The sequence below is a fragment of the Electrophorus electricus genome, chromosome 20, assembly GCF_041902795.1.
Source record: "Electrophorus electricus isolate QZ-2024a chromosome 20, ASM4190279v1, whole genome shotgun sequence".
NCBI lineage: Eukaryota > Metazoa > Chordata > Actinopteri > Gymnotiformes > Gymnotidae > Electrophorus > Electrophorus electricus.
The window spans coordinates 8660484-8674375 of NC_137516.1; the positions used below are offsets into that span (position 1 = coordinate 8660484).

The window sequence follows — 13892 nt, forward strand, 5'->3', positions numbered from 1 at the left end:
CTGGTTCATTTGTACTTCCGGGTTTTCATGGAGTGCAGTCAGCTTCCTCAGCCAGTAGGTGTGGACCATGTCAGGCCCTGAAGTTGTCCAGCTCTTCATACTTGAGACCCTTTCTTGGATATCTGTGTAACGGATACTGGATACAGGCAGGGTGCTGTGGTCTGATCTCAGGTTCAGTAACCACTGGGCCTTGTTGTTGTGTGATGCCTCCACCCCTCATATGCTTATCCAGTATTGTTCAATCTCCAGCTTTGGTTGGTCTATTCTCATGCGGTTACCCTGTCACCGAGAGTACACTTTGGATGGTTTGTGGGAGAACATCCAGTTTATTCTGCTGGTTTCTATTTCTCCTGTGTACCTGTTCAAGCAGGCAGCCAGGGCTGTTAATCTTTGCTTGGAAGTTTTCGAGGCTTCAGGTATGGCCAGCTTGTTGTACTTCTCAGGTATCTTTATCATTCATTTCTGGATTTCTGACAGCTCTCTGACTTCTCTCCATGTTGCCTATATCTTGGCCTCCAACCTCCTTCTTCACAGATGGCACTGTTCCTTGATTAATAATCTTGTAGCTTAGTATCTCAAGTATCACTATTGCTGTGGCATATATCAGCATACTGGTCTCAGTGATGGTCACAGTAGTGATCATCTCTGGTGCTGTATTCACATCTTTCTGCAGCCTTTCATGTACTTAATTTGGTCTTGGTCTATATATATGATTTGTCATTTCCAGTGGCAAGGCATTTTAATGCTAATGAACATAACAATAATTAAATATCTGTTTGCATTGTTAGTTGTTGCTATAGTTCCTATAATGAAGTTAGGAAACCCAAACAAAATAAGATAAATGACCTGCACTCTGTGAACTTTAGAACCCCACTGAATGAATGTTATTTCAACAACAATTTTTCTTATATAAACCGGATCCAACTCTAGGAAGATCAAAATCACTTAGCTTGCACAGGTAATGTAGGACCTCTGTATGAACTATCCTGTTTCTCTGGAAACCTTTTGTATTTCACTGCAATTTTGAACCTCTCTACTAAATACACTACATGGACAAAAGTATTGGGACACACCCCTTAATCGTTGAATTCAGGTGTTTCATTCAGTCCATTTGGCACAGGTGTATAAAGTTAAGGTCCCATTCAGTCTGCCTTTACAAACATTTGTGACAGAATGGGTAGTTCTAAAGAGTGTCATGAATTCGAGCATGGTACTATAATAGAATGCTGCCGTTGCAACAAGTCAGTTTATAAAATTCCTTACTTCCTAGATATGCCATGATCATCTGTGAGTAGCATTATTTAAAAGTGGAAGCATTTAGGAACCATAGCAGCTCAGCCACAAAGTGACAGACCATGTACAGTTACAGAGTAGGGTTGCAGAGTGCTGATGCACATGCAGGTAAAAGTCATAATACTCTGCTGACTCAATAACTGCAGAGCTCCAAACCTCCCCTGGCATTAACGTCAGCACAAAAAATATGCCAACAGCTTCATGGCATAGCTTTCCATGACCGAGAAGCTGTATGCAAGCCTTACATCACAATGCCAAGTGTCAGATGGAGTGGTGTAAAGCATGCTGCTCCTGGATTCCAGAGCAGTAAACACACGTTCTGTGGAGTGAGGAATCATGCTTATCTCTTTAGCATTGTGTCTGAGTTTGATGCAGATGAGGAGAACATTACCGGCATGACTACATTGTACCAACTGGAGTTTGGTGGAGGATAATGTTTTGTTTTGTTTTGAAACACTAATGAAGGCTTGATGAGGAACAGCTGGAGTTGAAGGGGAGGAGACAGGAAACCACAAAAACAGACAGTGGCAAAAAAAAAGAGAAGTGGTTAGGTAGTCAGGGAAACAGGGCATGCCCCAGTCGGCAAGCGTAACAGATTGTCCTTGGCCCTTTAGCTCCAGTGAAGTATACTAAGACATTTTGGACAATTGTATGCTTCCATCTTTGCTGGAACTGTTTGGGGAAGACCATGTTTTGTTCCTGCATGATTGTGCCCTAGTGGAAAAATCAAGGGCCATAAAGGCATGGTTAGGTGAGTTTTGTGTGAAAGAACTTGACTAGTCTGCGCAGAACCCGACCTTAACTCCACCTTTGGGATGAACTTGAACAGAAATTGTGAGCCAGGCCTTTTGTCCAACATAGGTGTCTGAACTCATAAATGGTCTTCTGGATGAATGGACAAAAATTCCACAGACACACTCCAAAATCTTGATTTAAAACCTTTTTTTTTTTTTAGAATGGGTGTCATCAAAGCTTCTGTAGAGGTAATGTGTAGGTGTCCCAATAGTCTTTTCCATATAGTTTATAAATCATAAATTTATAAATCATAAATTATAAATTCAGAGGCACTTTGCTTTCACAGCTGATGAAGGACCTCTGTCCAAAATAACCTGTTTCTCTGGGACCTCTGTGTACTTCATTACAATTTCATTACAATTTTCAGTACAATATACTACAATTTCAACCATTTAATTAGTCTAACCTATGCTTGAATTCTGATTTCATATGTTTCACAATACAATTATTCATTATATTCATTTTCAATAAAAACCAGCAGATTGTCTTGTATATAATAACCTAAACTAAGAAATTGGAAATGTTGGAATAGAAATTTCAGGTTTGTTTTCAGATAGCACAGATTTTCATGCAATTTAAGTGAGTGTCAGATATCTAACACTAGAATAGGATCAGAACCAAAAGTAGGATAATATGGAACAATATATTTCTTTCAAAGATTGACAGTAGACATGTCAAATGTTACACTAAAATGTTACGCTCATTCCAGAGCAACTCACAATAACCTCCTAAAGTGAAGTAATAAAACATTACTTTTTGTAATGGACAAAAGCTGACTATCTTTTTTTAAAAGTACTGAATGAAATTATCCAATATAAAATAGTCACATTAAAATGGAGAAGCAAGTTAATTCAAACAATCTAAACAAATAAATTAGATTGAATCTACAAATTTATCTGTGGCTTTAAAATCATGTAGCACATAAAAATGCTTAAATGTTGTGTTAATTTTTAAGTAAACTTCTATAAGCTATTTACTTGCATGCCTAAAAATAGTTATGTAAAACGCTTAAGTAGGGAATCAATACGTTGGTCATCTTTTGTTGTCCAGCTGGTGGCGATATTCTCGATTGCGCTTCAGTGTCATAAATGGAGGGGGGGGGGGAGACGAAGAAGACGGACAGGGGCGGGAATGTGACGAAAGGTGTGGTCATGGGTGAAAGTTGATTGGAGCGCATTTTGTTGTCTTTGTACAGAGAAGAGTGGAGTCTGATCACGCATTTGTGTGTCTTCCCTCTTCCCCGAATCCTCTTAAAATTCCCTCCCGAACCTTTCCCCTTCTACCCTCTAAACCCTACCCCTCCCCTGAACACATTGCCAGGGTTGGAATAGGTAAGCATACATATAATTCGCTACGTATTTTTTTATTTATAATATTTAGGAAACTACGATCAGTTGGGCAGAGTGCGTACGTTCACTAGGCCGCTGCGGTCTCCCGTAGATCACGGCTAACTCGTTTAGCACGCTAACTACGTGCACAACAATTAGGTGCTCACGATCATAGCAGTTTAGGTTAATGCTTTTGGCCAGCTTTCTTATTGTTGTCTTAATTGTTATGTTTTCGATGTCTCTAAATATGAAACAAAAAACATGTTAAGCCTGTTAACATTTGATAGCTAGTATAGCATAACTAGCCAGCTAGCTAGCTGTGTTAGCTAAGACACACGAGTCAATGACATATTAGCAGAGTAGCTAATGTTGGCAGGATAGTTAGCTAGCTATCTTATCTGACCGCTAAGATTAACTTCGACACGAAACGACGTCGTGATGCCCAAAAGGTGATTTCGTTAGCTCACATCCGGCCCTAAAATTTATTGGTTACCGAATTACATTTTGCTAGCTAACACTTAATGTGAGCCAGTTGGATTTCTGTCAGTGCATTATTTCTGTGGTTACGGGGTTGCATATGACGTAATAATTACAATTTTACTCCATGTCGGGCCCTGCTAATGTGAGTTTAGCTACTAGCTAGTAAGGCTTAGTTTATGCTAAACGAAGCTAAAAAATAAGTAATTTTCTCATTCTTGTATGTGTAGCTATGTATTTTTCTTCATTCTTTGTATAGTTTAAATGTTTTATGTATTTACTATCTACATGTACCTGTTTCTTTGGCTAGCTAGCTTTTGAGCAAAATAAAAGGTGTGCGCATTAATAAGGGAAATTTCACCTAAAATATTTAAAGCGTTTTGCGTCCAATAAATTTCTAGAGAGTCCGTCGTCAGAAGAGATTGAATATTCATGTTGTTTTCGCCTTGTGAGCATTTAGGTTAAGTCACGTCCCTCTAATGACACTTGGAAACATGATTAATCCCCCATTTTTTGTCTGTCTCTGCTATTTTCCTGTTTTAATAAGACTTCAAGTGCAACGTGGCATCACTTCTAGCCTTTCAAAACGATTGACTTGCTATTTTTTTTTCTACTTGGGTAGTAAGCCAGTGATTTGTATATTTCTCATCTTAACTCAGTAGTTGTTCACATGGACCTTCTCCACAGTGGTCTTGCTGAAGATGCATTTTTTCAGTCTGTCTCCCACCAGTGGATTTCTCCAAAACACCTTCCCCTGAACATGGTGTATCATATATTTTGGCCCAGTGCCATAATGGCCAACATGGACTTGTACTGTCCAACCTTTTCTCCTTATGTGTCCTTGCTCATGCCAGAAATTCTATGTAGGATTTATCTTTGACATTACAATTACAATTTTAATTGCTTCTAATGTCTGTGTACATGTCTGTTAATTTCAGTTGAAGGCAGAGCAGCTTTTCTATTTAATTGACCAGTAGTGTCATCCCATATCCAGAAAGTCTGGGCCATAACCCCTTTCATCCATTTTTTTTGTGGGTTCTTCAATCCACGCAAAATATGGCAGTACTATTTGAAACCAGCCTCTTTGATTAGCTTGGCATTCATGCCATGCCCTAATACCTCTTGATACTTGTGTGTTCCACTCTAGGGACGGCATCTTTTGGTCCAGTGTTTGAGATGAACGAGTGAACCTTTTCTGGATGTTAGGATACAAAATGGCAACCTTTTGGCAAATCTCAGCCTTTGTCACCATTTGCTTCCCAGTGGGGCAACTTTCAATGGCCCATTTATGAATTCTGTCTGTTTAATCATTTGAGTTGGTTGGGATTTCGTGCTGAATGCAGTTGCAATTTGAAAGCTGTGTGGCTTTCTATTTCTGGAGTTTTTAATTACCAAAAATAACTTTCCACTCAGCTGAAGGCCATTTCCCCAGTGCAGTATTGACTTGGACAGCTCAAATGGGTTTCCATATATATATATATATATATATTTTTTTTTTCCCCCTGTATGTTTCTATATATTGTACTGTAGATCAATGAAATGGTCAGTGAAGGATCCTTGAAAGTATTACAAGATTGTGGTGATGCTTTTTTTTCCCCCCACCTATTTCTATAAATGAATTATTTGGCATTAAAGATAAGTAATCCCGTGTACTGTCATCTTTGTTTTGGTTATTTATTGGTATGTATTTAATTGTTTTGAAATAAGTCATTTTTATTCTTTGTATAGGTGTGCAAAATTGAGGCAAATAATTTACTTTTATGCCACTGTATTAAAATGGCATAAACAGTTGTATTGTCCGACTAGTACATGAGTGGATTACAATTTGGATCATGTTCTCACATCAATTTGTGGGTGACTTTTGTTCTGTTTATTAATGGGTTTGCTTTCTTAAAAGACTTAAAATGACACTTGGCAGTAAAATAAATTAAGAACATTTGTTATATATTTTTCTTAACTGGCACTTTCACCAAGAGGCTTACTACTAATTGTATCTATGCTCACGTCATGTCCCAGAATTGATATAACCTGAATCTGAATTCTAAACCACACAGATGAGCCATATTTGTGATCCGTCACCACAGACCTTTCGCAAGTACCGTATTGGCATCGAAATTGACAATGCAAAGCTCATATAATTAACTTGAATTTAGATGATGTGTATGTGACAGGTTTAACATTGGTGACCAAAGAACATAAAGCGGAACCAGGTAGATCTCTAAAGCACAGGGATGGACTCTGGTGTGATTGAAGGTGGACTCAATGTCACACTCACCATCAGGCTGCTCATGCATGGGAAGGAGGTTGGCAGCATTATTGGGAAGGTCAGTTTTATTACTCTCCCATTAAACCAAGCAATGGGTACTGTGTAATCTAATATGTTTTGTTTTCTTCTTAAAAATCAGTTTCAAATACTGAAACAATCGAATTGAAAGATATTGCAATGTTTTTTTATTTTAACTTTGTTGTTGTCCCATCATGTCATTTCTAGTTTTCGTTTAGTCCTTTGAAAATTTAGAGAAAGTATAATGAATTAAAATAGTCTGTAAAGATTTGGCTTTACCGTGTATTTGTTTTCATACTCTTCTACTAATATATATAAAAAAAACACAAACACACACACACTTGGATTTTGTTGGTTTTTCTAACATTACTTTTATTTCATAATAAACTTTGTTTTGTTTTTTTTTTTTTTTAAAAAAACTCCCCTTCCAGAAAGGTGAATCGGTGAAGAAGATGCGAGAAGAGGTGAACATATTTTTTCTACATTACCTCATTTTCATTGCTTCACTTTGTTTTATTTCAGTGAATTTACATCCCTTTACATTCATACACCAAAATATTATTCCATATATTGGTTCAATTGGATTAGTTTGTGCTCATTATTACATTTGAAATTTCTTTTCAGACCTAATTTCTCATTGGCGGGGGGGTGGCGGCCCACTCACTTTCACACTGTTTTTGTCTATTTTTCATATTCTCTCACTTCCTTGGCATTCTGCACAGAGTGGCGCTCGCATCAACATCTCTGAAGGGAACTGCCCGGAGAGAATCATCACCCTGGCTGGTCCCACAACTGCCATCTTCAAAGCCTTCTCCATGATCATTGACAAACTGGAAGAGGTATTCATGTATCAACATTCTCATGTTCTTTGTTAATAAATTAACTGTAAATTTGTAATCCACAGTTGCCAATTGAGGTTTGTCCTCGTGACATCTGGGGGGAGTTGGATTCAGTGCTGAATACTAGCTGGCTTGAGACCTTCAATGACATTACTAGACTGACAGACAGCAGCCCCCCTCCACCAGCTCCGGCTTGTGCAGCTGTACAGATGGCCCTTTGTGTTGTACCAGTCACAGAGCTTAGTGTGTGTTGGAACCTTGAATTCCCAAATGGAGATGGAGGTCTTAAATGAAATAATATATGCACATTTCTGCCATTTTTGCTTTGATGCCTTCACATACATGGCATCTGAAAGCTCTGACTGCTATGCATATTTTGCACTTTAAATGAGATCAGTGAACCAAACCCAGCTGGAGGTACAGAAGTTTTTTAGGACAGGGTGCACCTCCCCTCTGCTTGTAACAACCCTTTTATAGTAAACTGATTGACGAATGAACTGCTCTTCTGTTTAATCTGAAAAGGGCTGGTAGCATAGTAACATAGTGCCATCTTTGTTAAAATTGCTGTGACTTATTTTAAGAACTCTCAAGCTAAGTTGTCTTTACATTTTAATGACCATTAGTAAATTAATGCCTGTGCGAGAGAAATGTATCTTGTGCCTCTCCTGAGCTCAGTAATGAGCAAATACAAATTAAAAAAGGGTTACATATTTACCAATCAGGAAAGTTCACTTCAGGGAGGCATTTCTGTCATTTATTTTGCATCTACATAAAGAGCTAGTGTGTTTTTGGAGGGGAGAGTTCCCTCCCATGCATGTTTTTGGAGGGAAGAGTTCTGGAAAAATGTTTGGCTGGAGCTTGTGGAATTGAAAAGTGGTGGAGCACTTTGATGCCTAGGTTTGGCAGAAGATTAGAGCAATTTCAAGTGTAGGTTTGTTTTACCATATTCTGTGTTTTGGTCATCTACTGATTCATTGAGAAGTGCTTGCAACAAAAATGGCCAATGGCAGTTGGCCAATGCTGCTGTAATTGACAGAAGAGAGTATTCCACCCTTCCCTTCCTGAGAGCACAGCCAGTTTTGCTTTCTCGGGCTTTTGGCCACAGATGACTGTGGCATCATCGGGGATCAAACTCAACATTTGATGGGGCAAACGCTTTTCTGTTGAGCCACTTGGGAGACTTTGACCTTCCTCCTCTGACACTTCCAATTTTAGGACATCAGCAGCTCCATGTCCAATAGTACGGCCACGTCTAAGCCTCCGGTCACTCTGCGCATTGTCGTCCCTGCTAGTCAGTGTGGCTCTCTCATTGGCAAGGGTGGCTGCAAGATCAAAGAGATCAGGGAGGTAGGTGTGGACTGTTGCCATGACCTCCTGTGGATGACATATTATGTACCATTTGTTTGAGGATATAAATTAATTGTATCCTAAAAAGATTAATAAATTGGATGGCTGGGTTGTATAGAATCACATTTGTGTGTGTCCAGTCAACCGGAGCTCAGGTACAGGTGGCAGGGGACATGCTGCCTAACTCTACTGAAAGAGCCATCACCATTGCTGGGACACCGCTATCCATCATTGAGTGTGTCAAACAGATCTGCGTAGTTATGCTGGAGGTAAACAAGCGCTTACTAATGCTTGTTTCATCCTTTACGGTATTAACAAAAAAAAGATATGTTGGTCAACTTTGACATCTAGCATGAATGAATGTTTTTACTATGAACAGGATAATTGCTCATTGGACATTTCCATTTTCTTTCTTTGTCGCCCTCGTTTTCCACAGTCTCCTCCCAAAGGTGTCACCATACCGTATCGACCCAAACCCTCAGGTTCGCCTGTTATCTTCGCTGGAGGACAGGTAAGCTTGGCAGATGGCAGTCTTTATCAGGATGGCAAACTTTGATCTTTTATTTATTTTTCTTTTTTTGCTGTGGAATATGACTGTCATTGTCGAGTGACTTTTGTGTGATGCTTTCAGGCATATGCGGTTCAGGGACAGCATGCCATTCCTCAGCCTGATGTAAGACTCATTTTGTTCACACTTGAAAGGCTTCCATCAATCCACAGCCCTGGGGATGGTGTCTTTGCTTTTTGGCATTTAACAACTTTAGAAATGCTTGTCAGTCTCTTTTTCTGAAAAAAAAAAAGATTCTTTTTCCCCCCTCTTCACAGCTCACTAAACTTCACCAGTTGGCAATGCAGCAGAGTCCATTTCCTTTGGCTCCTAGTGGCCAAGGCTTTACTGGTGAGTCATAAAGATATCGTGCATCATGCTTCTGTGTTGGTTGTAATCAAGGGAGCTGATACAAGGTTCTCATCCTCTACAGCTGGGATGGATGCCACTGCTCAGACTGGCTCTCATGAACTGACCATTCCAAATGATGTGAGTTAGTTTGTGTGGATGTTGTCTTCATTTCAGGGAATTATTGGGTAGATCTTTATTTGTATAATCACAAACTGAGGATCAATAATTTTATGCTTGTATCAGTTGCAACCTGTTCATCCAAGTTCTTAATTTGTAAAACAGAATTTTGATAAGCTTCTTCACAAACATAAATAGTTTGAAAAAACACCAAGGTGTGAAAGGAAAACTAAAAATAAATATGGATCAAGATCCCTATGGTCAAAATAACTTAATTTGCCACCCAGTTATTCAAATAGCACAATTTATGCAATGAAGTCAACAGTCCCTTTTAAGAAATGTTTATATGTTGAAGGAATTTTTCCCCAAAATGTGCTGCTGTTTGCTGCCTAGTTTACATACAGTACAAGATTTGTGGGTGTCCATAACTGCACTAGGATTTTGTATCTTTTGTAAAAACAATCATGCAAATATTTTATGAGGTGTCCCTATATTTGCAATGCTTAAGATCACATTATGTTCACTATTTAGGATCTTCCATCTTAAGCTTGTCATGTTTCAGAGGGTGTATTGGTCAGTATTACTAATGGAACTTGCCGTATTGGGCCACGTTATTTCTTAGTTGATTGGCTGCATCATTGGCCGCCAAGGTGCCAAGATAAATGAGATTCGTCAGATGTCTGGAGCACAAATTAAGATCGCCAACCCTGTTGAGGGCTCCAGTGACCGCCAAGTTACCATCACCGGTTCCCCTGCCAGCATCAGCCTGGCTGAATACCTCATCAATGCTAGGTAATGCATGTATACATGTGTACACTCTTGTGCTTACGTACACACACACACACACACACACACACACACACACACACACACTGATTTGGTTTCACACTTTTTTGTCTAGAATTTAGTAAGGATCAAAACCTTGGCTAGAAACTTCTATATTAATTAATAATTATTATTATTAACAATTTATATAGTGCCTTTCACACACACACAAGGTTGCTTTACAGTGATGGTGGAAAAAAAGTAAATAAAATTGACCCAAATTGACAACACAATAATTAACAACTGTGGATAAGAAAAGAGGTTATGAAAGTTGTTGGGAAAAGAGGTATGTTTTAAGTTGAGATTTGAGGGAGGAGAGTGTGGAGAGATTGAGATAGTGGCCCATAGTTTGGGGCCATGACACTAAGGGAGTTGCCTCCTACAGACACCAGTCTAAACTTGGGGATGGAGAGGAGACCTGCATTAAAGGACTGAAGTGTAAGGGTGTAAGAGTTGAGCTAGATAGGGAAGATTTTGAACTGAATGCGTTCAGGGATGCGGAGCCAGTGTAGCTGATGTAGACTAGAAGTAATGTGGACTGACTTCCTTATATGAAGGAGGATTTTTGTGGCTGAGTTTTGGACATATTGAAGTGAGCGGATGTTTTTTTTAGGGATGCCACTGAGGATAGTTACAGTAATCAGGACAGGGGGTGATGAAGGCGTGAACCAAGGTCTCAGCATCGTGTGTGGAGAGCATGGGCCTAAGCCTAGCAATATTACGGAGGTGAAAAGGGGCATTTTTGACCAGAGACTTGACGTGGGGTTCAAAAGAGAGGAGTCAAGGAGTATGCCATGGTTTCTAACTGTGGAAGAGGATCAAGGTACTGTCCAGATTTAATTTAAGATAAGAGAATTTTTATTTTTATTTGGGCCAATAAGTAGAAATTCTGTTTTATCAGACTGAGTTTTAAGAAGTTAATGCTCATCCACTGCTTGAGATCTTGGATACAGGAGAATAAAACGGGAGGTAAAGTAGTGTTAGCCTTGGTGTTAATATAGATCTGAGAGTCATCCGCATAACAGTCGAAGTGAAGACCATGGCTGCGGCTAATCTGACCAAAAGGTAGCATATAGATAACGAACAGGAGAGGGCCAAGGACAGATCCCCGTGGAACACCTTGAGTGATGGTAGCAGTGTGCAATTTTTGTTTACCTAAAACAACAAAATGTGTTCTATTAGAAATATAGGACGAGAACCATTCTAATAATTCCTCTGCTTTGTTTTCAGTGTTGGTATGTGCTTAAAAAGGAATGTATAGACAAGACATGTTATTTGAAATTGCTTCAGAGAGAGATACTCCATCAAAAGTTACTTTAGCACCATACAAATTTGAATCCACATACACTTTGATCCTTGTAAGCATTATGAAATAAAAATTAGATTCCATATTCCATGTCAAGGCTGGGGTGGACTTGCTTGACAAACTGAATACCAATTTTTGTATTGGAGTTGTTCTATGTTTTTTGCTGGATCCCCTAGTGCCTGGTCTAGCATGGGAATTTTCACTAATTGACGGATTTACTGACACGCATGCATGAGGAGTTCATCTTGTCTCCGCAGCGGATATCCTTGGTAGCTTTTGTTGCAAGAGTGGTCATCTTTAGTCTCTCATTATTCTTTTTCCTCAAGGTATTGTGTGTACTTTTTCCTAAAAGTTGCAGTGTAATGGCTCCCTACATTTATCTGTCCAAGTCTATTACATTTTCCATTTTGTATTATGCATCCCATATACTCTCCTATTAACTCAATAGTTTCATAAGACAAACTAATTTGCAGGAGGCTTATTTTATCAGTAACTACAGTGGGTGTCCTGATGCTTTTGATTACACCGTACAGTACCCTTGCTCTTACACATACTAACACGTGTGCTGTTATGCAGTGTGTTCTGTTGTACTACAGCTGAGTATTGCACTGTTTTCTCTTACAGGCTCTCGTCTGAGGCAACAGGACTGGCTGCAAATTGATCTCCTCGTATGTTGCATCTCCATTTGCCAGTTACCCCCACCCCTCAACTTCACACATGTGCACACTCAAAATAATAAAAAAAACCCCAGAAAAACAGCAACCAAGTATTCTCAACCTAGCTTTTGTCCTCATCCACCCAAGATGTGCTTCATAAATATATGCTTCATGAATATATTTTCTGGAAGTAAATATGCATAGGTATTTTATTTATTTATTTCATGGACATGTTTTTAAAATCCCTTTGCGTATAGTTTTTTAACGTTTTGATTTTCAATGTATATCCTGTTGTACACATTAACATTTGAAAGTAATGGGGAAAATCTGAAAAGCAAATATTGAGGTTTTTGTTGTCAGATTTTTCTTACAAAACATGTAGAAAAAAAACTAATAAAAAACAGTAACTAGTGATAAATTCACAGCTTTTTCCCTGTACCATACAAATTTGTCTATTTATTTTAATTTATATCTAGAAAACTGCAAATATTTGGGGTCTGGATGAATTTGAGCAGACGAGCTCATCGCCTGTTAACTGGTTTTTGTTTTTCTTTTTGTCACAAGTTGTGGGGTGTTTCAGTGGGTTTAAGACTGCAGTGGTTTTGTTGATTTGTTGGTCAAATATTGTCATTCCTGTATGTTTTATATTGTTATTTTTCCGCAGAAGTTGAAGGCCGTTTTGATAGAGGGATGGGCAAGAGTGTCTCACGTTTCTGATTAAATTGATAAATATTCCTGATATAATAATGAGTTGCAAATATTTCTTTTAAACAGAGAGAATATTTTTTTTAACCTGTTGGGGTGGGGAGCCTGCAAAGGATTCCAAACTGACTCATTTGTTTATATAGAGCAACTGATTAATCAACTAGAAGGTTCATTCTAGAAGTAACACTAGTTTTCTCTTTTCTCTATTTGCTTGGTTTAAAATTTTTATTTTGTAAAGGAGAACCTAAACCTTTTTTGTGCACGTTTTCAGAATATTGTAGAGTTGAAGTGCAACAGGAATGAAGAATTATAAATGCAAATTAAAATGATGTGAAATGCTCAATCTACATTTGTGTTTTCTTTTGTTTTGGTTTAGCATGTACATGGATTATATCCCAGCCTATTCATTGACTGTAGTAAATGAGCACTGTAGAGTCCCTGTATGCAGCAACATATTAATCTCCAGATATCAAGCAAATATTTGTACCAGATCAGCACCCACAAACGTGTCCCCTGAATAACCTGTCTAAATGCTGAGCATAAACTACCTCTAAAATAACATCTAGTAGGCAATGGTCACAAACATGCATGCCAGCAGATGGCCTATAGTCTCTAACTAGACTTACTAAGTCCACCTAGAAGGTTGGAGAACTTGATAACCGTGCAAGTTTAGAGTTTCTATAGAAGTGTCTGATTAGAGTAATTAACATGTTTGCTTCACTATAAAGTGCTCTACTTAACATTTCTAACTGCATTTTTTCACTTTTTATCTACTCCTACCTACCCTACTCTGGTAGTCTAAAGTTCTTGTAGTGACAGTCCATCACCTCAGCCTGACAACCTGATACTTCACTTGCTGACCTGCCTGATATCAACTGGTCATGCAGTCACAAAGTGACGTATTCTGACATTAGGAAGCAACCTATAACACACCATCTGTTTCCATAACAGACTAACATAGCCTAACAGACTCAGGTATACTTGGTTCACAGTGACTTCAACTTTAAACTACCTTAAAACAT

General features: G+C 38.6%; 1 protein-coding gene across 2 annotated transcripts; it reads left to right on the forward strand.

Moving 5' to 3' along the window:
• The first annotated feature begins 3262 nt into the window (after positions 1-3262).
• On the forward strand, positions 3263-13217 carry pcbp2 (poly(rC) binding protein 2). Of its 2 annotated transcripts, XM_027009802.3 has the most exons (12): positions 3263-3419; positions 6065-6217; positions 6609-6641; positions 6900-7016; positions 8232-8363; positions 8504-8632; positions 8800-8874; positions 8995-9036; positions 9189-9261; positions 9344-9399; positions 10001-10170; positions 12134-13217. In XM_027009802.3, exons 2-12 carry the CDS (start codon positions 6125-6127, stop codon positions 12168-12170), a joined length of 957 nt encoding a protein of 318 aa, XP_026865603.1. In that variant the 5' UTR covers positions 3263-3419; positions 6065-6124; the 3' UTR covers positions 12171-13217. The 2 variants fall into 2 exon arrangements, with proteins under 2 accessions (XP_026865603.1, XP_081559227.1); XM_081703101.1 differs by lacking the exon at positions 8232-8363.
• Positions 13218-13892: the final 675 nt, after the last annotated feature.